Genomic DNA, 27,334 nt, shown 5'->3' with positions numbered 1-27,334 from the left:
ATAAATATTTAAAACAAAAAGAACTTAGATTTATGGTATCACAGCTCCTATCTCAGCCATTATATGTTCTAATCTTTCTTTAGTGTTCTATGAAAGATAATTAAAACTGTTATTTTTTATTCCTGACTTGTGCCAATGACAGTTCTGTAATATGATTGGCTGCTCAGACAAGTTGATGTCATTATGGTTACTGGATACCTTGGAATCCTTTGAATCAGATGTCATAATAAATGGGAGGTCCATACAAGGGAGCTTGGAGCAGGAGAGGGGACATAAGGGGGGGGGGGGTAGAGGATAAAGGGGGGTGGAGGGAGGATAAAGAAGGAGGAGAGAGGATGGATAGATGCAGGAGAGAGGCAGTGAGAAAGGCTAAGAATGAAAGTGACATAAGTGGCAGTGGGTGGTGAGAGTTAGCACAAATGTTCGTGTGTGTGACAGAATCTGTTTGAATATCTGTTAGTTATAGAAGCTAATAATCACAACCAGGATATGACCTGCAGTGGAATGAGGTCTATAATTAAGCTGCTTTACTTCAGTTTAGAGTTTAAGAACAGCCAGAATGAAAGCCAGCTGCTGACTGACAGTAAATACAAATCCAAGTATTGATCAAGAATAAACAGTCAATGTCACAGATACTAAAGTATTGTCACCTGGTAATGTTGAAATTAGTTTCCCTAATGAAATGATCCAATTTCCTGAAAGATCCAAAATCCCACTCTGAGTTTGTGTTGAACAGGTGGTCTTTCTGGTAAACAGGGTAGTGACTCAAACTACGATCTGTTATAGAGAATTAAAAGTAAAACCTGTTTACGCCCTTTAATACTGGACTTGCTATTCAGAGTTATTTGCAAGCCAACCACAGACAAAGTCAGCTGGTTATAGAAATGAAACATTGATGCATCAGCAAAACAAAAGCTTTACACAGCTAGGCATAAATCAATTTCACAGAGAAATATGGAGAAGTGAATGGATACCAAAAATAATTCCAATGCTGCTTTTGGAAAACTTGATTCCCAGCAAAAGCTGACCAGTAAAATCTTTTCCATGATCTGGAATTCCTTGCACGACAGAAGCAGATTTAATTGTAACTTCCAACTGGTCTAGTGTAATTATTGAAAGGAAAAAAAAACAGTACTATTAGTATGGTACTGAGAGGATTGCTCTTGTAGAGAACTGTAGATGGGCAGAATGGTCTCCTATGCTTTATTAATTCCATTCTGTCTTGACTCTGCTATACGCATTACTTTGACTAATATTATTCTTTGAAGGTGTTAATGACATCATTAGCTGTAAACAGCTTTGAGAAATACTGAATGTGGACGTTATTACTTATTGAGACACGTGTGAAATAATGCCAGTGGCCAAAATACCTTCTTGTGCATTGAAAGCCTTGATAGCATATTGTACATAGTTTGCATATTTTCTTTTGACATTGGTGGGCACCATTGGTGGAGAGGCAGGTGGTGTCGAGGAAACAGGTAGGATGCAGAAAGACAGAGTGGAAGAATGGGCGAGAAAGTGGCAAATGAAATATAATGTTGGAAAATGCATGGTCACACACTTTGGTAGAAATAAATGTGCGGACTATTTTCTAAACGGGGAGAAAATCCAAAAATCTGAGATGCAAAGGGACTTGGGAGTTCTTGAGCAGAACACCCTAAAGGTTAATTTGCAGGTTAAGTTGGTGGTGAGGAAGGCAAATGCAATGTTAGCATTCATTTCAAGAGGTCTAGAATGCAAGAGCAGGGATGTGATGCTGAGGCTTCATAAGGCACTGGTGAGACCTCACCTTGAGTATTGTGAAGAGGTTTGGGCTCCTCATCTTAGACAATGTGCTGGCATTGGAGAGGGTCCAGAGGAGGTTCACAAGGATGATTCCAAGAATGAAAGGGTATTCATATGAGGAACATTTGATGGCTCTGGGTCTGTACTCACTGGAATTTAGAAGGATGCGAGGGGGGGATCTCATTGAAACCTTTCGAATGTTGGAAGGAGTAGACATGGAAGAGGTGTTTCCCATGGTGGGAGAGTCTAGGACAAGAGGGGCGCCCATTCAAAACAGAGATGTGGAGAAATTTCTTCAGCCAGAGGGTGGTGAATTTGTGGAATTTGTTGCCACCTGCTGCTGTGGAGGCCAGGTTGTTGGGTGTGTTTAAGGCAACGACTGTAGGTTCTTGCTTGGACATGGCATGAAAAGGTTATGGTGAGAAGGCTGGGAAATGGGGTTGAGGTGGGGAAAAAAAAGATCAGCCATGATTAAATGGCGCAGCAGATTCGATGGGCCAAATGGCCTAATTCTGCTCCTATGTCTTAGTCATTTGGCCCATTAAGTCTATGCAACTCTCAGAGCATCCTTGGCCATTCCATTCTTCCCATGTACTTGTTATGACCTATCCTTTCTCTCCTTTGTTCATCAATCTCTGCCATCTCCCCCACCTGCCCTTCGTAACCCTACCATTCTCCAGCCACTTTCTGACACTAGTAGGCACAATACCAGAACCAACTAATCTATCAGCAAATCTTTGGGATGTGGGAGGAAACCCATCTGGCCATTAAGGGAACATGCAAACTTCACATAGACAGCACCAGGGGTCAGGATTGAACCCGGCTAGCTGTTGCACTAGCTGTTGTATCGCTGTGCTGCTCCTTACTTGTATAAAGCCAGAAACTTTACTGTGATAAAGCAGTAAAAACAGTACAACTGGCATCAGAGAACACAGTGAGAGACAGGAAAGAAAACCAACAATGCTAAATAAGTACCTTGTGGAACTTCTGGCCTTTTGCCCACTAACTAATTCTCTACATAATCCAAGGAGAGAAGAAATTATGAACAGAGCAACAAGAAGCTTGATATCAGATGTCAAAGTTCTTGTGGCTGTGCATTAGTTTTAGGATAATGTATAGGTTATTTGCATAATTCTGTCATGTTTAAATTAAATAGTTGTGTCATTCAATAGTAAAGTAAGCTACAAAGAGAATTGTAGGATAAACCACAGTAATATTCTCTTATAGTGAAGAACTTGGGAAGATGAGCTAATTTTCTGGTGGACTATGGAGTAATCATGTAGCTGAGATAAGGAATAGTTCCTTCAGATATAACCTTATGATTCACAGAAAAGAGACACTCACTTCTCGGATAGATGTTGAGCTTGAAGAGGATCAAGTCTTTTGGTTTTAGGCAGACGATAGGATTTGGAATTTTGTGAACTCCTCCATGCAGCTCTCTAGAAGTGGTTCTTTTTAAGTATCCTGGTGCTTTTGACCGATATTGTGGATTTACAGACATTACTGTCTGCTCTGGCTCTGCACAGATAAAAATGGAAGAAGACATTTAGTCACTGATCATAATCCCACTGGCTTGGAGGGTACATAAAATAGTGATCTGCTTTCCAACTTACCTTTATCAAATTAGGTTTAAAGCCTAGTCTGAATACAAAAAAAAGAACAGAAATTTGCTAAGCAACACACACAAGATGTTGCAGGAACTTAGCAAGTCACGTAGCACCTATGGAGGGGAATAAACAGTTGATGATTCTGGCCAAAACCCTCACTGGGCCCTGCAACATTGACTGCTTATTCCCCTCCATGATTGCTGCCCGACTAGCTGAGCTACTCTAGTATTTTGTGTGTGTTCCGGCATCTGCTGAATCTAGGGATTCTGCAAATGCTGGAAATCCAGAGCTACACACACTTCGCAAACTCCTAAGGGAGTAGAGGCGCTGCTGTGCTTCCTTCATAATTGCACATACCTGCCGTGCCCAGGACAAGTCCTCTGAAATGATAACACTAAGAAATTTAAAAATGCTGACCCTTTCCACTTCTGATCCTCCAATGAGGACTGGCTCATGGACCTCTAGTTTCCTCCCCCTGCAGTCAATAATCAGCTCCTTGGTTTGGCTGACATTCAGTAAAAAGTTGTTGTTGTGGCACCTCTCTGCTAGATTTTCAATTTCCCTCCTATATGCTGATTCATCACCACCTTTGATTCGGCCAGCAACGATGGTATATGGCATTGGAGCTGAGCTTCACCACACAGTCATAAGTGTAAAGCGAGTAGAGCAGGAAGCTAAGCACACAGCCTTGTGGTCAAACTTTGTTGAGGGAGATTGTAGGGGAGATGTTGTTGCCAATACAAACTGACTGGGGTCTGCAAGTGAGTGAATTGAGAATCCAACTGCACAAGGAGATGTTGAGGCCAAGGCCTTGAAGCATATTGATAAATTTCAAGGAGATGATAGCATTGAATGCTGAGCTGTAATCAATAAAAAAACATCCTGATCTTGTAGTGAACTACATATACCTGTCTGGACACGCCCCTGCTGACTGCTCCTGTAGCTCCTCCCACAGACCCCTGGATAAAGGCGATTGAGGCCTGAGCCCGGCCTCTCAGTCTCCAGGATGTAGTATGGTGGTCAACCACTGCTTGTTCCTTCTTCCAGTCAATAAAAGCCGATATCTCGCCTTTACGTCTCAGAGTGAGTTATTGATGGTGCATCAGATCTATGCATCTTTGCAGCACAAATTTTCCAGGGTTGAGTGAAAAGCCAATGAAATGGCATCTGCTGTGGACTTGTTGCGCTGGTAGGCAAAATGGAATGGATCCAAGTTGCTTCTCAGGCAGGAGTTGATATATTTCATCAGCAACCTCTCAAAACACTTCATCACAATGGATGTAAGTGCTGCTGGATGCGGTTCCCAGCAAGTTAACACTCAGTAGTGGGCAGGCTGTTAACACCAGATCAAATCTTTCGCATTGCAGAATAAACCAAAAAGAGAATCTAAATTTAAGCACAATTCAACTATGAATTTAAATGAGTTGCATCGTAATTTGCATTCATTGCATTGCAAACTTTCCTATCTAGAAATTATAATAAAGCTAAGGATCAGCAGCCAGTTGCTACACTACACTAAATTCGCTGTCTGATTAAATTCGATTACGTTCTCCAATGTTTAATTTGTCAAACTAGACAAATGAAAGGTTTAAGAAAGGTCATAATTCATTAATTCTTCGCTGGATGACACATTTTGGAAATTACCTTGTAAAGGGATAATTTCCCATGAGTTGAGTTGAACTGAGACCAACCTAATGAGTGATAAAAGACTTCTCTATCACGACTGTTTTCTCATGTTTGATTCTTTTGCTCAGGTTCTTTCAATAATGTCTTCAGTCATTGTAGTAACCCATTTATTTCTGTGTAATGATCAACTGGATTGTTCTAATAGATGAAGCATTTTGTCTTTTACAGACTTGAAAATCCAGCAAACCCTCTGCATCATTGGTCTCTTCTATTGAGTTTAGAAACACATTTTCTTTATTTCAAGTACAAGTGACTATAAAGATAATTTAAATAAATTTATGGTCAATTGTGATTGCTTAGTATATTGAAGATATAAGATCGAATGGACAAATACCTTCATCTAGTGGCCACAGCCTGTAACTGCAGATCAATTGGACCAGCTTCACAGAAATCTAGTATTAGAAATGCTTGCATAGATGTTTTCAATGTATAATGTTGACATAATATCACAACAAATTTTATCTGTGTGTACTTAATCAACAGTTTTAAAACAAGTGGTGGATGACTTTTAAAAGACTTCATTTTGTTAGCAATGTCACTTAAAATGTTTTTTTCTGTTGCAAGATATTCAATCAGGAATAATAACATGTTTGAAATAATTGTTAAAAATCATGTCTAAGCCACAGCAGTTTTTGTCTTTTCTAGGTCTCTGATTGCTCAGTCAAGCATTATCAATCATATTTCTGACAGCAAGTCAGGATTGGTCATGCATCAATTGCTGACCTGCTAGGAACTCATCAACCACATTCTTCCCGGATAAAATCCAACCAAAAATTCCAGCAGGCTCAAAGTGGATGAAATGCACTCTTGGACTTTTGGAAATGTGTTCTTCTGGACCAAGCACTTCTGCAACAACCTAACAATACAAAAAAAACTTCACTAAGCAAATAGCTACTGCAATGAATATGCATTTTTTTAGCTTAATTCTCCTCCTTTTAAAAAAATCATGCATTTCCTGTGGTAATCAGGAAAATAGCAGTTGATTGTATTAACATATTCAGTTGACGGCTCAGCTGTAATCCATTCCTGAGTAGTTTCAATAGTCATAAAGTGTACATTGGAAACAAATATTTAGTCTCTAGTCAAATAAACCTAACTAATTTCTGGATCCTGTCTAATGCATTTGTACAATTCTATAATAACGGGACAATGAATCAAGAGCCATCAGTTTGCTTATACAGGCTTTGAAACACTGAAATCTTACCAATGGAACAGCAATGAAGGAATTGAGATCAGAGGAACAGTAAGATTCAAAGCTTGTTGTCTCACCCACTCTTTCTGATCTTTGGGCATTCCATTCTGAATGGTTAAAACAAACTCTCCAGTTGTTCGGATACTTGCAGAGACATTCAGTGTTCCAGCCACACAAACTCTGTCACAGAGCTCCTCGGCAGAGATGTATTTATTACAATGGCATCTGGAATGTAACAGAAAACTTGTGCACTGCAATTTCAGGTGAAATTTCACTCAGTGACTTACGTTTGGACAATAAAACATGAATGGATATAAAACTGTGTGCAGGATAAATATTTACTTTCTTGCCTTGTTTGTTTTATCCCCCTCCTTTCTCCTAAGAGTTATCCAAGAAATTCACAAGATCTTCTGAAAGCTAACAACCGTGCTTTCCTTTACCCAGTGTTCCCACTCCTCACTTACATAAGTTCCTCAAAGGATGACTAGATGGAATGTCTACCAAATCTGATTTTCCCCACTCCTCAGTCTAAAACAGCCAATTGGCCAATTGTAGTTCTGCAACTTCAGTCATAGCAATGCTCAGCCAATGTAATTTGATGAGTTTATAGGTCTAATCAGTTGTTGCACTCACTAAGTAATCTAAATTACTAAGGTAGCTTTCAGTCAACATTCAGTAATCAATGCAGTAATTGATGGCGAGACTCTTCACAGCATTACAGAAGGATGTTGGGGTCCAAGTCCATAGTTCCCTGAAAGTGTCTGTTCTAGGTGATAGGGAAGGAAAGATAACATGTTTGCTTTTATTAGATGAGACAATGAGTTAAAGAGTCAGGAAGTTATGTTGCAACTTTATAAAATTTGTGTTAGGCAGTATTTGGAGCATTGCATTCTGTTTCGGTTGCAACATTATAGGAAGGTTGTGAAGACTTTGGTGAGGGTGCAGAAGAGTTTATTGGGCTGCTATCTGGATTAGAGGGCTTGTGCTACAAGAACAGGTTGAACAAAGTTGTTTTCTCTTGACCAGCAAAGGCTGTGAGGAGACCTGATAGAAGTTTATAAGATTACGAGGGAGATAAATAGGTAGCGAGTATCTTCTACCTACGATCAAAATGTCTAATGCCAGAGGGAAGGCAGTTTAGGTAAGGGGGGGGTAAGTTCAATGGAGATATGTGGGGCAAGCTTTTACAGAGAGTGGTAGGTGTCTGGAATGCATTGCCATGGCGGCAGTGGAGGTGGATTTGATAGAGGAATTTAAGAAGCTCGTAGGTAGGCACATGAAAATGTATAAAATGGAGGGATATGGAACCATATTCAGGTAGAAGGAATTATTTTAATTAGGTGTCATTAGCTTAATTAATTTGGCACATTATGGGCTGAAGGGCTTGATCCTGTGCTGTGCTGTTCTATTTTCTTATCCAGCGAGATTTATTGAACTACAGTATAGTCAGGTGCTAAAATTTGTTCTACAAGCATTACTCTGACAACACTTACCACCTAAGTGGAGGAATAATGAATTCCAACAAAGGGAACCAGTGAATAACTTTAAAATTGAGAATGAGTGCTCTCCGTTTGCAGAAGGTACCAAGGAATTGGGGCAAAAGTATGCACTTGGAGTTAACAACAAGAATCATTATCTCATTGAACAGTAGAACAGAATCAGAGGGCTATGTTTCTTTCTAAATACTTGTAAGCACTCAACACACGGGGAAACCTTACGAGGATTATTACTAATTAGACAATGTTCTTTCTAGCAACTAATGCTTCAGGCAAAAATGCACCCCTGCTCCCCACCACAAGAGTGTATTCCCAATTTCAAAGTGTATCACATATAACAGCTCTCAATAAGCCATATAGGTTTTCTTCTGACCTTTGAAATTTATTGAGAAAGGCAAGAAACCTTTCAATGAGTCACATGTGTGGTATAGGATGGTACTTTGCACAGAAAGCAGAATACAGAATCTTGAAATAAATGTCATTTACTTTATATAAATCACTTGGGAATTAGAGAGGGTTTATATTTAGTGTGAACATGTTGCTGATTAATGAATGAGTCAAGCTGCAGTAGCATCCCTGGAAATATTCAGGTCAGGAAGCATTTGTGGGAAACATCTTAAGGTGCTGAGGAAGCAAGAAGAACATAAGAACGTAAGAAATAGATTAAGGAATGAAACGGAAGGCCTGATGTAGGGCAGAATGCTGAAGAGATTGGCTAACAAAAGGAATATTAGTGAAGGAGAACAAGGCTGGTAATATGGGTCATGAGATCTGTCTTTAGAAGGTGCAGTTAAGAGAAGCAGAAACATTATTAGAAATGACTAAGGAGAATCTATCACTGGGGTAAATCTGAAATAAAAATGAGAAATGTTGATTACCTGAAATTGTTATTCTCAATATTAGCAAAGTTACGATCTGCTTGATTAAAAGATGCAGTGTTGTGCTGTAGCCTCACTATAAGCTTTAATGAAACAGGGTCAGCGGTCAAGAACAGAGAAGTTAGGATGTCAGGAAGAATTAAAGTGACAGATGTTTAGAAAGCTGGAGTTAACGGACTGAATAGTCAACAGTAAATGATAAGTATAAAGTTGCTGAATATTTGCAAATATCTTTCTCCTGAGGTGTTGTTAGTGTCTAAGTGACTAACATTCCCAGTTCCACATCCAGCTTTCCTCCACTTTCCCCACAAAATGGAGTACAGTTATGGTGCTCAGGGAGAATACATCGTCTCGAAGATGCTAGCCGTGCCTCATTGGTGCTGCAACGATCATCCACCTGAAGAGAGACAATGTGCAATCCAGATCAAAAACTGAGAACTTCACAATATGCAAATCTACATGTAAATGAACCAAGACCTGAAAACAGTAGATCCTCCACACAAACATTAATTTCTTAATAGCACTTGCCAATATCAGCATTAACATCAACTCTGCTTTGCAAGTCTCTCATTTCAATTGACTCAGGAATGAACAGTACAGTACAGGTCCTTCCGCCCACAATGTTGTGCCAACCTTCTAACCTACTCTAAGATCAATTTAACCCTTCCCCCTCACATTCCATCCATTTTTCTTTCATCTAAGAAACTCTTAAATGTCCCTAACATATCTGCCTCTACCACCACCCCTGGCAGTGTGTTCCATGCATCCACCATTCTCTGTGTAAAAACTTATTTCTGACATACTTATTTCTGTACTGGCAAAATGTCCCTGGCTGTCTACTAAATCAATGCTTCTTACACACTGAATGCCTCCATGAGAGATATCTCTTCCTGATAAGATTAAGTGCTTATGAACTATGTTTTGTCTAAAGTCAAGAACAAAAAATAATTAAAAGTAGTGACTAAAATTTATGGAGTAAATTGTACAGTTATTGGAAATAATCATAAGAGCAATTCTAATTGAAAAACCATTTCAAAGAATTGCCTATGGAATGGTGCAGTGGATAATACTCTTCTGAGTGCATCACCAGGGTTCAAACATTGAATCTGGTGCACCCTGCACAATACTCTGTCCACTGAAACTGATTCAGACCTCTTCATCTGAAATCAGGATCAGAAGTACTCCTCGCCTGTGATGCCTTAACATTGAAAGTCCACCTTAAAATCTATCCCAATACATGATACGGACAGCACAACTGTAAAACCTACCCAAACAAAAACAGGAAATTGGAATCAATAGATAATGTGAGAGTTTCAACTTCTAGCTCTTTAGTTGATGGTTGAACTTCAATATTGACTATAACTAGCCAACTCAAAATTTAATTAGCATCTTCAAGAATGTGTCCTTGTATTTCCTCTTACCTCGGGATAACAGTCCATGCCACTGTTACTGTTTGAGCTTTTCTGATCTGCCTCATTATAGTAAACGTAGCCAGTCTTACAAATGCATGATCCATCAGATTCCTGGAAAGCCCGGTTCAAACCATGGCACTCGCATGTTGTGGAGCCTAAAGGATGCAAGGAGATTTTACTGGTAACATTGCCAACATTCTAAAAATCTAAGCCTTTAAATGTCTTTTTTTCCTCATATTGTCATAAATTTCAGCACAAATTCTCCAAATTATTATTATTGATTCCCTAAAGTCATCAAGCCTAAGTCTGCACTGAATTAACCTGGACATACAAATTTGAGCCAGCCACTTAACTTAGTCTAGAAAGGAACAGACCTGGATTTCTATGTTTCCAAAATAGTTCAGCTCTACTTCATAAACACAAGGCATTCTGCAGATGCTGGAAATCCAGAGCAACAAACACAACATGCTGGAGGAACCCAACAAATCAGGCAGCATCTATGGAAAGGAATAAACAGTCAACATTTCGAGCTGAGACCCTTCACCAGTCCTAATTAAGAGTCTTGGCCCATAACTTTAACTGTTATTCCACTTCACTGAGTTCCTCCAGCATTTTGGGTTTGTGCCTTTACTTCAGCCTTGATCCAAGTATCATTGAATGACTATTTACAATTCCATTAACTTCTTGGGTCATCACCGGCAAGACCATCATTTATGACTCCTCCATAATTTACCATAAGAAGGAGGGGATGGGGGTAGGGGAAGCCACCTTCTTGAACTACCGTGATCCCTAACACAGGTTGGCGTGTAAGGGTCTTGCTTTAAAAATTAGTAAAGCTGAAACTCATCTAAACTAACTCCTAATCTTCTGCAGATTCTCATGTTGGTAAGAGAAGCATGGAGACCAGCTTATTTAGGAGATGAGAACAAAAGATTCTTGACAGAAGTACATTGGAATCAAGTTACTTTTCAGCGATTTCAATAAAATATCCAACTGACTCTCCAGTGCAGGGAAAGCTATATTTCCAGATATGCCATGCTTTGGACAAAGCGGTAACTTGAAGTTTTTGACACTTGGGTAGATGTAAAACGTTCCATATATATTTTGAAGAAATTTCAGAGAATTTCAGCCTACACTCATCTTTCCAGATTATCTGACCCTTTCCTCTTTATTTGCAAAGGATAATTGAGTACAGACTGAATGCTACAAGAATGGTTACATTGTAAGAAGCATTTTGTTAGTTGTAAAGTGCTCTCAGAAATCCTAATAAGGTTGGGGAAAAATGCCACAAAAATACACCTTTCCTTCTCTTTTTGAAACTGTTTACAGCCATATCCATAAATGACAGTATTAAGTCTTGCTTAAGTACCTTAGCAACAGAATTATTGCTGCTTTTTCCTTTGAGAAGTGTCATTGAATATTCTGTACCCAATCTAAGATGCTGAAAATGATTTTTTTAGAATGGTTCCCAATGATAAAAGGACAGATGTTCTTACACAACCTCAGATTTCTTTTCCATGATGCTATAAAGAAAGTAACACTAAAATTGCATTACTTCAATACAGGTCTAATATCAGCAAAAAGTGAATTGCAGCTCATGGTCACCCACTGGAAGGATCCATTGGTGGTTCTGGACACAGTCTCCTACTTCAGCCATTAGGACCCAGTCAATAGACTTCTGGTGAGACACAGCAATGCTTTACTGGCAGCAAACAAATCTACTAACTACTCTATTATTCACTTTTTCTGGATAATGATCACTACAATCAATAGCCTGTAACTTCCCTTTCAGAGTTGTCTTTTTGAACCGCTTGTATGACCTAGCATTTTTGAGGTGTTCTGGAGGATTCGGTGAATTGGAGTCTCGAAAGTGCAGTGCGGCAGCGTGGTGGGTACGGGCCAAATTGAAGCGGCGAGGACCGGGCCCAAGAACATGGAGTGAGCCGATGTTTGGCCAATTTAAGCACAGGGCCAGATTGATAAGGTTGGGGTGTTAGGGCCAGAGGTAAGAGATGGGCAGGTGCTCATCTCCCTACGGCATGAGGTTTACTCATCTCTGTTATGAACTGAGTCTATGTCTTGTAACTAACAGCAACCATGGCCTGAACTGGCTGCATTGATGAACTGGCTTCGTGGCTGTGGACTCACTTTCGTGAACTTTAACTCTCAATGTAATTTATTTACTTTTTATTGTTTACACGATTTGTTTCTTTTTTCACACAATGGGTGTTTGATGGCCTTTCTTAATGGTTTCTATTCCGTTTCTTTGTTTTGTGTCTGCCTGGAAGGAGAGACATCCAAGCCTGGAAGGTTGTACATGATATACATACATTGAACAGACTGTCAATTCAAATATGAGGCAAGAAACCAACTTGATTGCAAGCACCACCAAATTTTTCTACTTTTGTCAACTCTCCGACCACAGCACCATATTTTCTAGACATCTAGATCCTTGGGCACCTGAAAAATGAGGCTGCACAATGTGCTCCATTTTCCCAGGGAAATTCCAAGGAGATCAGATCAGGGCTTTCAAAAAGTAAAGGAAGCCAATTGATTTGATATCTTCAACCAATTTTCCTGATTTTGCACACAGGAAACTAGGGATCGCCAGGATCAAGGATCAGAAAAATTTATCTTTAACTGTTCCTTCTGTTACATCTTTTACATTTGCCTTCATATTTTTTGCATGTTTTTCATTTGCCACACTCAATGCACACCTAGTCCTGAGTAGGAAGTACTTCCACATGGAAAACAAGCTCTTTGTGCAGGGAGATGATTGAATGTGTTTTCAGGGCATGGGTAGCATTCATGGAGATGCTTTGCATGGCTGCTGTTTCCATATGTTCCTGGAGGGCAAGGCACTGGCAATGTAGTCTTTTCAGCACAATAATAGCCCACTGGACAGGGATGTGACAAATAGCTTGCAGAACCTGGGAGGAATTAAATGGAGTGGAAGAAAAAATAACAAGACAAAATTAGAGCATGCATTACTGAACTGAAGCATTGAGTTTCAAGCAAATTCTGCTGTTTTTAACCATAATACTTTCAATGTAACTTAATAATGATTTTTAAACCACTGTAAGTTCATCAACCTTAGGTTGTCACAATAGGCCAGGTCATGCTTGATCTGATCTTCATTTGGAACTCACTAGCTACTACATTACTACCCCTCCACTCCCCCTCCAAATCCTTTATCTCAGGCTGTTTGTTTTCCATCTCCAGATTCAGACGCAAGCAGAGTGGGAGCTCAGCTGAGCCAGCATCTGACCTGAAGCACATCTCTATTTATCCACTTCAGTATGTAAAAACTGCCAGTTCAAGATGAATTTTGGCCAATTACTCATCTTGCATTTCAGCTGCAGGCAGGCAGGCAGAAGTGTCTTTTCCACTCATGTATAAAATGACATTTCACGAGCTCTTGATGTATTGAACACATACTGTATATTTTTGCAAACACGAGGATCTTATTTGGGAGCTGACACTGTTAAGGTTCATAAAAATACTTCGAGGTGCAGCAAGGAAACAAGCCACTGGGGTTAAACAGTCCATGTTGTTATTACTCCATCACCAGAGCAGTTCTTTAACTGCACCAAAGTGTTAGACTCCATTAATCAGGAGGGGCTATGGGAACACACTTTAACAATTCACCTGTTCACAGAAATACATCTCTGTCTTGAGATCGCAAGCCATGAGATTAACCAACAGGTCCACAAATGAACCATTTCAATGAAGACCTGTGTTTTACTGCTCTCCACACTTCTCTCAGCTTTTCTTACTTCAATGTTGTATCTCATCTCCAGCAAATCTCCTGTGGGACTTGTGCTAATCTTCAGAACTATTGGAAAACTGCTAGAACTATGGCAACTGCATGTCATAACCAAGTCTCTAAATCTCCTCGGCTGAGCTGCAGAATAGAGAAAGTCCTACTGCTTGTACATGCTGAGAAGCTGAGCAGCAATTCCACTGAAGCATAGAGTAGGATGGGCCTTGCACTCAACTTGTGGAACAGATCTGCTCCCTGTACTGCCCTCCAACAGTGTCATTTCATGGGAAGATACTAAAAAACATGGATCACTTCTCAACTCTTGGTGAAAGCAGACATTGATGATAAAATTCATCACCACCTTTAATGCAGTAATGCAGACTTTGTTCAAATATTCATAAGGATGTTTGAAGATCTTCAGAATGGCACAAAATTCACTGTCTATTGGACAGAGATCACCCCTGTCCTCTTGTATGCTTCTGAGGCCTGTGTTATTGCCAGCAGGCACCTCAAGGTGATAGAAAAATACTAGTGCCATCTCCACAGTCCTCGAAACTCACTGAAAACAAATGCAGGGCTTTTCCCAGTATGAAGCTGCAGTTACTCAGCCAGCTATATTAGACAGCTAATGCCATTTACAGATACTCTATTTGAGCTCAGTCATAGGAAAAGATTACCAGGTGGATAGAAGATTCAAGGATGTGCTCAAAGTCTGCTTGAAGGAAAAAAAAACAACTGACTTGTGAGATTCCATTGCCCATGATGACTTAAAACAGGCAGGAGAATTTGGAATCATATTGAGAACCAAAGTTATGTATCAAGAGCCACACACAGGCAATGCTTAGGAGCAATTTGCCTTCTCCTAAAATACCCACCCAGTCACCCTATTACCACCTGCCCCATTATGTGGAAACATCTGGGACTTCCAGATCCTGACTGTTGATGAAGCTTCTGTCTTGAACACTACACCACATTTACATTTACACCACACACTGTATCTGCAAAGCTAACAGTATTGTGAAGAACCCCACACATCCCTCATACAAACTCTTCTCCCTCCTGCCATCTGGCAAAAGGTACTGAAGCATTCGGGCTCTCACGACCAGACTGTGTAACAGTTTCTTCCCCAAGCCATCAGACTCCTCAATACCCAGAGTCTCGTCTGACAGCAACCTACACACACCCCCTCCGAACACCACTCCACTCCCTTTGCAATTTTTGCTCATTTCTTTCTCAATTCCTGCTAAAATATTACATTGTTTACATTTATATTTACATCATTATGTTGTAATTTGCCCTTTACTGTGCCTATTGTCTTGTTTATTAATTATTGTATTGTCTTTCACTGTTTTGTGCACTTTATGTAGTCCTGTGTAGGTCTGAAGTCTAGTGTAGTTTTGTGTTGTTTCATGTAGCACCATGGTCCTGGAGGAACGTTGTTTCATTTTTACTGTACCAGCAGTTATGGTTGAAATGACAATAATAGTGACTTAACTTGACTAGACTACATCAGGAAGTGAACTCCCCAGCCCCATAGCTCCATAAATAATTCTGACATTGAAGATCTTTCCTCATTAATATGAAAAACATTTATTTTAAAACTACTTTTTTAATTTATGGTGGAATTATTTGTGATGTGCCTGCTTTATACATGGGTGACTGTTGACAAGGCAAGGCAGGTACGGTCCAATCTGTGATCCGCCTTCTTTTGTGAACAGCTACCGACCCAGATGAGGATTTCTGGACCACATATTTAATGGTTTGATCTTTGGTAAAAGATAGGAACAAATTGTTTATGTTGTAAAGATTTCTCATTAACAGAATCCACACATATTGAGCACATTGACGAGAGTGGTCCTGGTCTGACATACCCTTTGGACAGTGGAAACCTGCAGGACATGGTCTGCAGTACAGTTCAGCAGCTGAGTACCCCCGATAAGTTCCAGCCTCACAGATTAGACAGGCTTTCACCAGCTGATCCCTCAAACCTGTCACGTTGATTGGCATGTACCCTCCATAACAAGGCAGCATCGAAGAACTATTAGCAGGACAGAAATAGGGGAACATACACCTGCAACAAGGAAGTCAGTTCATGACAAGGTTAGAGTGAAAAGATCAGAGATTTTTAAAAAATAGCTCTTACAGGCATAGATATACCCTCTTTGAACACCCTGCTGCACTCAAAATTGCTATTAAAGTAAACTGAAGCTAGGCAAGGATCAAAGTGCCTCTCTTACTGTGTAACTGCCACATCAAACCATATCAATATGCTTGTTGTGACAGAATTAACCCTCCATTACTGTGATTGACTGACATATAGTGAGACCATGTCACAGACCACAAGCATCTCAGCTTGTTGAACATCTTTTTCACTTCATTCATACAGATTTTAGTGATTGGAACTCATGTAGCTTTAGTATCCCACACATTAGCTCAATTTTCTCACACCCCTGCTGTTATAATGTCCAAAAAGCATGATGAATGTGCACAGCCTGCATTAACACTCTGCCTTCTGATGCTTTTATTATGAGTCATGTGTTCAACTATTAGAAGGCACAATTAAAATCAGTCTTTCTTTCCTATTCGTGTTTGGTGAATATAATTGCAGAAATCATTTGATGTCAATCCTAAGAAGTGTCAGTATGGATTTATGAAAGGGAAATCACATTTGACCAAATATGACAGCTTGTTGAAAATATAAGTGGAAGAGTAGATTTAGAAGAAATGGTGGATATGATGTAATTACATTTTCAGTTATGTCTTTGATACTGTTCCACACAGCACACACAGCAGGACAGTCAACAATGCTGGTGCATATAAAGTTGGGAATAATAAACTGGTGTATTGAGAAATGGTATCAAACTGAAAGCAAATCATGTGAGTAAACAGATCTTAGGCTGATAGATGGAACTTAGGTAAGTGCTTGGAACCAAGGCATTTACAATCAAATGATTCAGCTGAGGAGACAAACTTTTGTTTGCTGATGATACAAAACTAGGCAGAATTGTGAAAAATAAGGACATAAAAACATTCAAAGAGGAAATAGAGTGCGTGGACCAGAACATGGCAAACGGAATATGGAAAAATCAGTCATCCATTTCAATGTAGAAGAAGAGTATTTCCAAAAAGGTGACAAATTGGTAAATGTTGACGGAGAGAGGGTTGCAGATGTCCTTAGCAAAAGTCACGGAAAGCCATCATGGACATCCAGAACGCATCAGATTGAGGGATTATGAAGTTAACAATACAAGGATTGAGAAGGAAGTGGGATCCAGAGCTGAAGAATTAACACCATACATTTCATGTATGGAGAATTAAAAAAGCGAGAGGGAAAGAAAAACAGATCAAGACATGGGAAAAAAAGACAGAATGAAAAGTAAACAAATTTGGCAAGTTTGGAAACGCGAACATATGTGAAAATGCAAGTTTGCAAAAATGAATTTCCTGTTCCAGAAATATTGTTTGGCAATATCTAACAATTGTTTAGTTAAAATGGTTCTTAGATTGAAATGGGAAAAAGTAAATAATCTTTGTGAAATATACTGCGCAAATGCAGATCTTTCATACTAATGCATTTTAATGTTGATGCAGAGAGCAAGATGTTACTTTTGTCAAGTAAAGGTTGGAATGAAAGGAGTCAAAACAAATCCAGAACATATCACAAATCACAAACTTGCGTCTTTTTTGTAAGCCTTAGGTTAAGGCTTACAATTAGGATTATCAGTTTTGTTTTTTATTTAATACTGTATAATAGCAAAGCACCATTATCCCCAATTATAGCTTGACAAGAAAATTTGACTGATGTAATCATAGGAGTAATAACTGATTGATACATACAGTTGCTCTGGAGTATTGTATGTGTGGGATCCAAGTGGACAGAAATAACCACCAGGGCACAGGAATGCAACCCCTGTCCTGGCACTACAATAGGAGCCTGCTCTGCACAAAACCTCACTTACTGAACCTGAAACGAGAAACTACAACAGTTAGTTATTGTCCTGAGATACAGTAACAGTTCTAAAAATTAAGCTGAAATTAAAAACATCTAGTACAGGTGACCCCCATGTTATGGGTTAGTAACGGAAATTCACCCTTACAGAATTCACAAATCACTCCCCAAAAATTTGAGATAAGCAGTAAAATACATTCCTCAAGAAGTTATGTGAAAAAAGGAAAACAATTAAAAAGACAAATACAAAGAAATCTGCAGATGCTGGAAATTCAAGCAACACACACAAAATGCTGGTGGAACGCAGCAGGTCAGGCAGCATCTATAGGGAGAAGCGCTGTCAACGTTTCGGGCCGAGACCCTTCGTCAGGACTAATTAAAAGAATTTGTTTTGTTCAATTTGTGTTTCATGTCATATGCACAGATGACGCAGCTTCGCGTCATGCAAAAATCGCAATCCAGCCCATTTCCTAGGATTTGTTTGTTTTGTTGCATGATCAACCCCAGTGTAGGGTCTGAGTTCTTCAACCAACCTTCTGAGTGAGGAATATGCATGCATTACATCTCTGGTTTAAGCCTCACCAGTCAACTGCTACTTCAAAAGACCAGTGACTGCATGAGACTTTACTCAATAAGGTAGCAACCTTAAAAAAACAGAGCTACTCTTTAACAGCATTTAATACATAAGTAAACCATAGCTTCTATTTACAACTTTTACTTTAAACTCACCTTCCAGGCACTCGTATCCAGCTCGACAGGGTACTCCATTGATGTTCGGTTGACCGATTTGTTTTGGATCAGGGCAGTAGTAACCTGGTGCACATGGTTGACAGTCTTTGTAACTGGCAGCTCCAGTCTTGTTTCCCACTGTTCCACCGGGACAGGGCATGAGGTTCCCTTTTCCAGGACACCAGTAACCCAGCGGGCATTTGTAATTTTCATAGGTGGTCAGTCCTGATAACAAATGCCTTAATTATTACAGCAAACTGACATTTTGAAATGGCATATACTAGAAAACTACAATAATCTGTTATCTGACCATTAGAAATCCTGACAGCTCGGGATCTGGCTCACCAGATGATGTTTGCCGCACTTTCTTCCTGCTCACTGGGACCTCAGCTCTCATGCTCCCTCTTCTTTCACCAAGAATACCATTCCCAACCACCTTTTAAGTTACTTAGTTCACTGCAAAATTTATAATACTGCACAAGGTATTTTTAAAAAAACATGTGTTGGCCTATGAATATTGATAACATCCAATAACATCCAGAAGATCTACCAGTCCTGCAATATCAAAATTCCAACCACACTAGATCATCGGGGCTTTACTATATTATTTAAATACTCAGTGATACAGAAGAAAATTGTAAGTATTGATGAATACAAATGAACACCATTCCCATAAGTAACGTCAGTGAATTTAAAGTGAGTTAAGTAAATGTGGCTAAAGTAACTTTGTGATGTGCTCATAGGGACTTGTACTCTCAATTTCCATTATTAGATTTTGTGGTCCCTTGGTTCATATTCACATGCAAGTTCAGTTTCTAGTATTCAGGCACTTTAAGAATAAGGTTTTGATGACAAGTAACTAACAAATACTGAATGTAGTTTTAGGTGCTTATAAACTTAAGGTCTTATAGATTATATTTTTGCTTTTAAATTTAAAATTGCAGGTGGTTAGCATTTTTTCAATCTAAAGGACAGAAAAGTAATAAAGACCATTTTAAATATTATTTAGGAGAAGCACTCATCTTTTATGCCAAGCTTCAGCAACTGGATTGATAGACAATTTTATTTGAAAGCATTGCTTTACTGTATAAGTCAGAAATACCTGTTTCGTTGCAGAAGTAGCCTGGAGGACAGGTCTGGCACACTGCCTGACTGGCTGCTCCACTAACATTGGAGTATGTGTGCACTGGGCACTTCTGAGGTCCAACAGGAAACATATGCAGAACCTGGATAACTCCATCACAGAAATAACCAGCAGGACAGCGATAAAGAATGGGATCACCTGAGTTCAGGCAAACATTAACTGTTAAGTGCTATGGAAGAGACTTGAAATATTTTCTGTCAGATCATTGATGTTAGTAAAAATGTTTACAAATACTGTTTAAATTTTCAGCGGAGCCTTTAAACAACAGGAGGAAAAAACTGGTACTGCAATTTTTAAAAAGTAAAAATTATGAAATCTCCATAAGACCATATCATCAGTACTACAACTGACTTGTTGTTTTATTCTGTAGCTATATAAGACCATAAGATATAGGGGCAGAATTAGGCTATTCGACCCATTGTCCACTCACTATTTCATCATGGCTGATCCATTTCCCTCTGAACCTTACTCTCATGCCTTCTCCCCATATCCTATCACGCCGTAATAGTAAACCCAGCAACCTTTACGTTTAATATTCCCAGTAACCTGGCCTTCACGGCCACTTGTGGCAATGAATTCCACGTATTCACTACCCTCTGGCTAAAGGAATTCCTCCTCATCTCTGTTCTAAATGAAGCCCTCTATTTTGAGGCTCTACCCTCTGGTCCTAGACTCCCCCAACAAAGGAAACATCCTCTTCACATCCATTCTATCTAGACCATTCAACATTCGATAGATTTCAATGAGATCTCCCTCATTCTTTTAAATTCCAGTGAGTACAGGCCCAGAGCCTTCAATCACTGCTCAAATGATAACTCTTTCATTCCCTCTGGACCCTCTGCAATGTCAGCACATCCTTTCCTAGATAAGGGACCAAAACTTGTTACAATATTCCAAGTGAGGCCTCATGAGTTGTCTTATAACCTCTCAGCAATACATCCTTGGCCTTTATATTCTACTCCACTTGAAATGAATGCTAACATTGCATTTGCCTTCCTCACTATCAATTCAATATGCAAATTAACCTTTAAGAAATCCTGCATGAGGACTCCCAAACCTCTTGGCACCTCAGAATTTTGAATATTCTCCATATTCAGAAAATACTCTATCCTTTCATTTATTCTACCAAAGTGCATGACCATACACTTCCTGACACTGTATTCCATCTGGCACATCTTTGTCCATTCTCCTACTCTAAGTCCTACTGTAGCCTCTCTTCTTCCTCAACGCTACCTGTCTCTCCACGTATCTTTGCATCGTATGCAAACTTGGTCACAAAGCCATTAATTTCATCATCCAAATCATTGGCATGCAACATAAAAAGAAGTGGTCTCAACACAGACCCCTGTGGAACATCAGTAGTCACTGGCAGCGAATCCAAAAAGGATCCCTTTATTCCCACTCTTTGCCTCCTGCTAATCAGCCAATACTTTATCCATGCTGGTATCTTTCCTGTAATACCCTGGGCTCTTAACTTGTTTAGCAGTCTCATGTGCGGCATCTTGTCAAAGGCCTTCTGAAAATCCAAGTACACAGCATCCAGCAATTTTCCTTTGTCTATCCTGCTTGTTATTTCTTCAAAGAATTTCAACAGATTTGTCAGGCAAGATTTTCCCTTAAGGAAACCATACTGACTTTGGCCTCCAAGTATTCCAAAACCACATCCTTAACAATCCACTCCAATATCTTCCTAATCACTGAAGTCAGGCTAAATGGCCTATAATTTTCTTTCTTCTGCCTCCCTCCCTTCTAGGAATGACATTTGCAATTGTCCTGTCCTCCAGAACCATTCCAGAATCTAGTGATTCTTGAAAGATCATTACTCTTGTCACTCATGTCACTTTCAACATTCTAATCAGTTCATGTGGACTCAAAAGATGTATTTTGACAGTAAATTTAATCGGTACCTTCTTTGCACCAGTATCCAGGTGGGCATGGCTGACAGTCCTCTTGCTGTCTGCCACCAGGCAGTAATCTAATTGTATTTGCTGGGCAGGGTTTGGTTACTTCAGTCCCCTCAGGACAAAAGAAACCTGAAGGAGGAGTCCAGAGAATTACTTTCACACTGAAATGAAAACAATTTACACACAAAACTACTCAGAGGCATTTCTCCTATTTCCCTGCTGCAACTTTGCAAGAACATCTTCAATAATAGCAGGAAATCGTTTAAAAGCTCTCCGTGGCCTTTTTATGAGGTTCCTGCAGCTCTTTCATTGACGTTACAGAGGATGACTACGGGAGAACTGAATGACATAGCTAATTTAAACACAAAATGCTGGAGGAACTCACAGCAGGCCAGGCACCATCTATGGAAAAGAGTAAACAGTCAATGTTTTGGGCCGAGACCCTTCATCAGGACTCACTTTGTGTGTGTTGTTTGGATTTCCAGCATCTACAGATTTTCTCATGTTTGACAGTTAACTTAAAAATCAAATTTACAATTAAAATTTTCATTGGCATATTGAGCGGACTGTTAGAATTCTGAAGTCATGGCTTTAATTATTTAAATGCAGCAGTTCCTGAATGATGAAAAAAGATCCAGGGATAAAAATTACTGATGTTATTGTGTGTTATATTGTGTTACACTACAATCTGATTTGACTAGTTATCAATCAATCACTTATTCTGACATCATACATTCCTTCATTGATTTCTCTGCTAGGAAAGTTGATGAGAATGTGGGAAGAACAATAATTAGGATAAATGTTGGATTAGTTGTAAGTGAGCTGTTAATTGCTGATAAGGACTTGGTGGGCTGACATTACTGAGCTTTAGCGTCGTAATACATTTCTAAAGTGTTCAATTGCAGGGAACATCACCTTAATGGTAAACACAAAAGACTCTGCAGATGCTGGAAATCCGGAGTAACATACACACAATGCTGGAGGAACTAAGCAGGTCGGGCAGCATCTATGGAAATGAATAAACAGTTGACATTTTGGGCTGAGACTCTTCCATCAGCACCCGCTTGACCTGCTGAGTTCCTCCAGCATCAGGTCCAGTTTGCCCCCCAGAATATAAACTGACTACCATAGACAGCCCATACCACACCAGTACCCTCCTCTGTGAACTTCATTATTGTTGTCAGTGCATCCAGACAAAAGGAGGCATGGCCCTCTCTCAATCCGAAATTAGTATTTTTTTAAGTCAGATCCATACTCTCTCATTCTTCTATCAATACTTTTCATCAGATCCATTAAAATATGAGATCCGTATAAAATGTTCATATTTCTGTGCAACCTTAAAGAAAGCCATCCAATCTCTGCTGACTCATGAGTAATTCCATTCTCCCACTCTTCTGAAAATGATTGAGAGACATTATGGCATACTGGAACTGAAATTGAGCCAAATGACCATCACTGATACAATCTGATGCTGGTCATGGACATTTAGGATTCATCAACTTTCCTCACTTGGCTACATTATCTTCAATATACCAGATATTATCATTGTGTTTGCTTCATGATAGCTGTTTTGGTCACTTTACCAAAGGAAAGATGTCATTAAGCTGGAAAAAGTGCAGAAGAGACTTGTAAGGCTGTTGATGGGACTCAAAGGACTGAGTTATGGAAAGAGGCTGAGCAGGTTGGGACTTTTGTCACTGAAAAATAAGGGGTGATCTTATAGAAGTGCATAAATCATGAGGGGCATCATCATTGGCTGACTGGCAATAGGCAAAGAGTGGGAATAAAGGGGGCCTTTTCTGAGAGGCTACCAGTGACTAGTGATGTTCCACTGGGGTCTTTGTTGGGAATTCTTCTTTTCATGTTATACGTTAATGATTTGGATGATGGAATTGATGGTTTTGTGGCCAAGTTTGCAGACAATACAAAGATAGGTGGAGGGGCAGGTAGTATTGAGGAAGCAGTGAGTACATAGAAGGACTTAGACTTGGGGGCAAGGAAATGGCAGGCGGAATATAATGTCAGGAAGTTTATGGTTATACATTTTGGTAGAAGGAATAAAGTGTAGATCATTTTCTAAGTGGGGAGAAAATTTTTAAAAATCAGAGGTGCAAAGGGACTTGGGAGTCTTTGTGCAGGATTCCCTAAAGCTTAACTTACAGGTTGAGTCGGTGGTGAGGAAGGCAAGTGTCTTCATTTAGCATTCATTTAGAGAGAACTAGAATATAAAAGCAAGGATGTAATGCTGAGGCTTTATAAGGCATTGGTTAAATAGCACTTGGAGTATTGTGAACAATTTTGGGCCTTTTATCTAAGAAAATATGTGCTGCCATTGGTGAGGGTCCAGAGGAGGATTGGGAATGAAAGGGAGCATTTGATGGCTATACGCCTGTACTTGCTGGAGTTTAGAAGAATGAGGGAGGGTGGGAGAGTCTCATTGAAACATATCAAATATTGACAGGCTAGATGTGGAGAAGATGTAGGAGAGTCTAGGACCAGAGTGCACAGCCTCACAATAGAGGGATGTCCATTTAGAACAGAGATGTGGAAAAATTTCTTTAGCCAGAGGGTAGTGAATATGTGGAATTCATTGCCACAGGCAGCCGTGGAGGCCAAGTCATTTGGTATATTTAAAACAGAGGCTGATAAATTCTTGATTAGTCAGGGCATGAAAAGTTACAAGGAGAAGGCAGGAGAATGGGGTTGAGAGGGATAATTAATCTGCCATGATGGAATAGCAGAGCAAACTCAATGAGCTGAATGGCCTAATTCTGTTCCTATGTTTTTTGGTCTTTTTCCCCAGAATTGGGGAATCAAGAATTAAAGAATAGAGATTCTAGGTGGGGGGGGGGATATTTAATCAGAACTTGATGAGCAATCAATATATGGAATGGGTTGCCAGAGTAAGTGGTTGAGGCAGGTAGATTAATAACATGTAAAAGGAATTTGGACAGGTACATGTTTGGAGGGATATGGGCAAAATGTTGACAAATGGGACTAGCTTAGATGGGAATTTGGTCTGGTCAGCTTGGACCAGTTGGGCCTAAGAACTTGCTTCTGTGACTCAATGACCATTTCCCAAGGGCCTTCCATGAAGAAAGAATAATTAGAAATTGTGAAATATGACTCATTCTGATCACAGAATTGGTAACAATTCCAAGGAGCATAAAGTAACTTGGACAAAAAGTGCTTTCTGCATTCAATAGGAATACAGACCATCTGTAAACAATAACTAAACTAATAAATAAATTGAAAATTTGTTTGATGTCATACCTGCAGGACATGGTCCAGCACACGACTGGCCCCACTTACATGGATTATAGTCAGCTGAGGCATTAGGGAGAATTCCAGGAGGGGTAAAATTAAAACTACCAGCAAGGCAGAAGTAACCAGCAGCACAATTTCCTTGAATCTTTCCTTCTCTGTAAAGAAGCACAAGTTTCAAACTTACATAAATGCACAAGAACATTGATTATAATATACATTGTTTTGGAGGAAGAACACGTCTGGAGTTTGTGCTGACTCATAGGATAAATACTGCACAATAATTTTCTGCCCAAATAATAATCTCCAAGAACCTCTGATGTAGTGTCTGTGGGCTGAAACATTGACTGTTTCCCTTCCTGCAGATGCATTCTGACCTGCTGAATGTTTCTAGCATTTTCTGTTTTTAATTTATAATCAGGAGTAGTTCTTTATTTATTGAAGATTATTACTCAATGCAATTCTCCAAACAAGACAATGGATTATATAGGTGGCAGCAAGATTCTGTGATAGAAGACTTAACACATTAGGAAGGAGAACCATTAACCTTAATGGTTTTTCTAATTATCAGCTTTGGTTTTACATTCTTGTTTAGTCGGAACTATAAAATATTGTTTAACATTGAGTAATTTATATACACTTCTAAGCAAAAGAATCTTAATAAGTACAGTGACAATACTAATTTCTGATAGTTGATGTTATGGAGACATTTATCCTTTCGGATTTGTGAATTGGATTATTCTGGTGATTTTGTGATGTAGCTTGTGGATTATTAAGTGAATACAATCCTTTATGGAATGCAAATTATCTGTTATAATATTATTTCAATATGCTGCCTAGGTAATAATTGAAGACAAATGTAGTGTACATACTCTGCAATGTGGTTACACTTAAATTGTAGCAGAGACTGTCAAAACATTTAAAGATGTAACAATTATGGCTGTAAAGGGCAGTTCAGTAATAGAGTTGGAGATGAAAACAATTGAGAAACCTAATGAATAGAAAATTCTGGATGTGTATGTACATTAGGAGAAATTGTTTCTGAAAAGTTAGATATGTCTCACCAGAATCATTTACTGGAAGGTTAGTTTATCCCATGAAGGCTTGCTCCAAGTCATTAACTAAATGCTGATTGAACTGAATTTTATATTTGTCCTTGTAAGAAAGCCATTTAAAGGACTGGTATCCCATTCAATTTAGCCCCCTGCCAATATTATCCCTTATGAGTTGTTTGTTCCATTACAGCAACCTGCAGAGAGCCTCAGGACTTGTGACATTTACACAATTTCAATAAACAATGTTGAAAAATAGCTGTACCTTGAGTACACAAGTGCACTCAATTCTCATTTTCTGTGGATTTTTGAATTTTAACCTCACTGCTCAAGAAAAAAAACTATCAGTTCTTGTTTACCACAGAATAATTAGGGTGAACTAAGCCCAATTGTTCATTATTTAACAGGCTTCAGCCGCCATAAATACAGCTGCACACATTCCAGGGTCACAGGCAGATCCTGCTAAATCTCAGTATCATACCAGGTTGCTGCTTCTATGGCAATGAAGGACTAGGTAAGCACCATGCACAGGGACAAGGAGTTTAATTTGCCACTTCTTTAGGCCACAGGGGCAGGCATGAGAATTTGCTATGCCATGGAAACTAACACAATGACGACAGATTCAACTCATTCTTACAGAGACCTCCTCAGTCACCTCCAGCCCGGAGTACCTGGTTGTAGCCCAGAAGGGACTCCATGTATAAATAATATGTCTTCTTTAGGCATTGGCCAACACCTCCATGCCCCTCTGTCCTCCTCAAAACACTATCCTACACCTCTTATTATTACACGATCTGTCTATTCAGTAGCAGCACTTGCCTGTGGCTGGAGGAGTGTTCTTGTATTTGGGCATGTTTCTGCAGAGGTAACATCTGCTCAGCTGCATGCCAATACTATGAGGACTTGCAACACATCAGTATAGAACACCATACTGAACTCTCAACACAGTCATTCTTTGAACTTTGCAATTAAAATTCTTGTTGTTTATGAGACTTTTACTAGCAGCATTATGCCGAGCTGCAATTCTGTTTTAACCACAGAATGGCAAAGAGCACTATTTACACTGCCTCTGCTAAGGTTAACGAAAGGACATCTGATGATCAAAATGGAAGTGAATGTACATTCACCACTTGTTTCGCCAACCTTCCACATATACTGAAAGCATGAAGCACTTGACCTTACTCATAACTGAACAGATATTTCTGATTATCTTTCAATCCCATATGTAACAACCTTGTATCTAAAAGAGAAGCAAGAACTGACCTGCAGTATTTACCAGTGGGACAAGGTAGGCATTGCTTTTCCTCCTTCAAACCTGACATTTCTTTCCAGGTGAATGTTCCAAGACGACAAGGAACAGGAATCACCGTACCTATTAATGTTGTAACAAGCAGGAGTAAATAAAGGCGAAAGATCCTTAAAGATTAGTTTTATTTATCACATATACATCGAAACATATAGTGAAATGCATTG

General features: G+C 39.4%; 1 protein-coding gene across 6 annotated transcripts in view; it reads right to left on the bottom strand.

The window, feature by feature from the left end:
* LOC140716828 (uncharacterized) overlaps nucleotides 1-27,334 on the bottom strand; it is a 394,334-nt gene that overhangs the window by 85,701 nt on the left and 281,299 nt on the right. For all 6 annotated transcript variants that reach the window (XR_012096375.1, XM_073029773.1, XM_073029775.1 and 3 more), the window contains exons 120-134: nucleotides 27,125-27,233; nucleotides 24,819-24,967; nucleotides 21,549-21,674; nucleotides 19,600-19,779; nucleotides 18,498-18,722; nucleotides 17,657-17,783; nucleotides 15,691-15,890; nucleotides 12,774-12,986; nucleotides 10,066-10,211; nucleotides 8,914-9,041; nucleotides 6,348-6,495; nucleotides 5,802-5,934; nucleotides 3,130-3,303; nucleotides 975-1,100; nucleotides 651-777 (exon numbers count right to left, since the gene is read on the bottom strand). Coding sequence is in view for 5 of the 6 variants with exons in the window: in XM_073029773.1 (XP_072885874.1) it covers nucleotides 651-777; nucleotides 975-1,100; nucleotides 3,130-3,303; nucleotides 5,802-5,934; nucleotides 6,348-6,495; nucleotides 8,914-9,041; nucleotides 10,066-10,211; nucleotides 12,774-12,986; nucleotides 15,691-15,890; nucleotides 17,657-17,783; nucleotides 18,498-18,722; nucleotides 19,600-19,779; nucleotides 21,549-21,674; nucleotides 24,819-24,967; nucleotides 27,125-27,233 (2,311 nt within the window). In the remaining variant the exon portion in view is untranslated. The remainder of the gene's footprint in view (nucleotides 1-650; nucleotides 778-974; nucleotides 1,101-3,129; nucleotides 3,304-5,801; nucleotides 5,935-6,347; nucleotides 6,496-8,913; nucleotides 9,042-10,065; nucleotides 10,212-12,773; nucleotides 12,987-15,690; nucleotides 15,891-17,656; nucleotides 17,784-18,497; nucleotides 18,723-19,599; nucleotides 19,780-21,548; nucleotides 21,675-24,818; nucleotides 24,968-27,124; nucleotides 27,234-27,334) is intronic.

Source organism: Hemitrygon akajei, chromosome 26 (genome assembly GCF_048418815.1).
Source record: "Hemitrygon akajei chromosome 26, sHemAka1.3, whole genome shotgun sequence".
NCBI classification, from domain to species: Eukaryota; Metazoa; Chordata; class Chondrichthyes; order Myliobatiformes; family Dasyatidae; genus Hemitrygon; species Hemitrygon akajei.
This window is presented reverse-complemented; position numbering and strand designations above follow the sequence as displayed.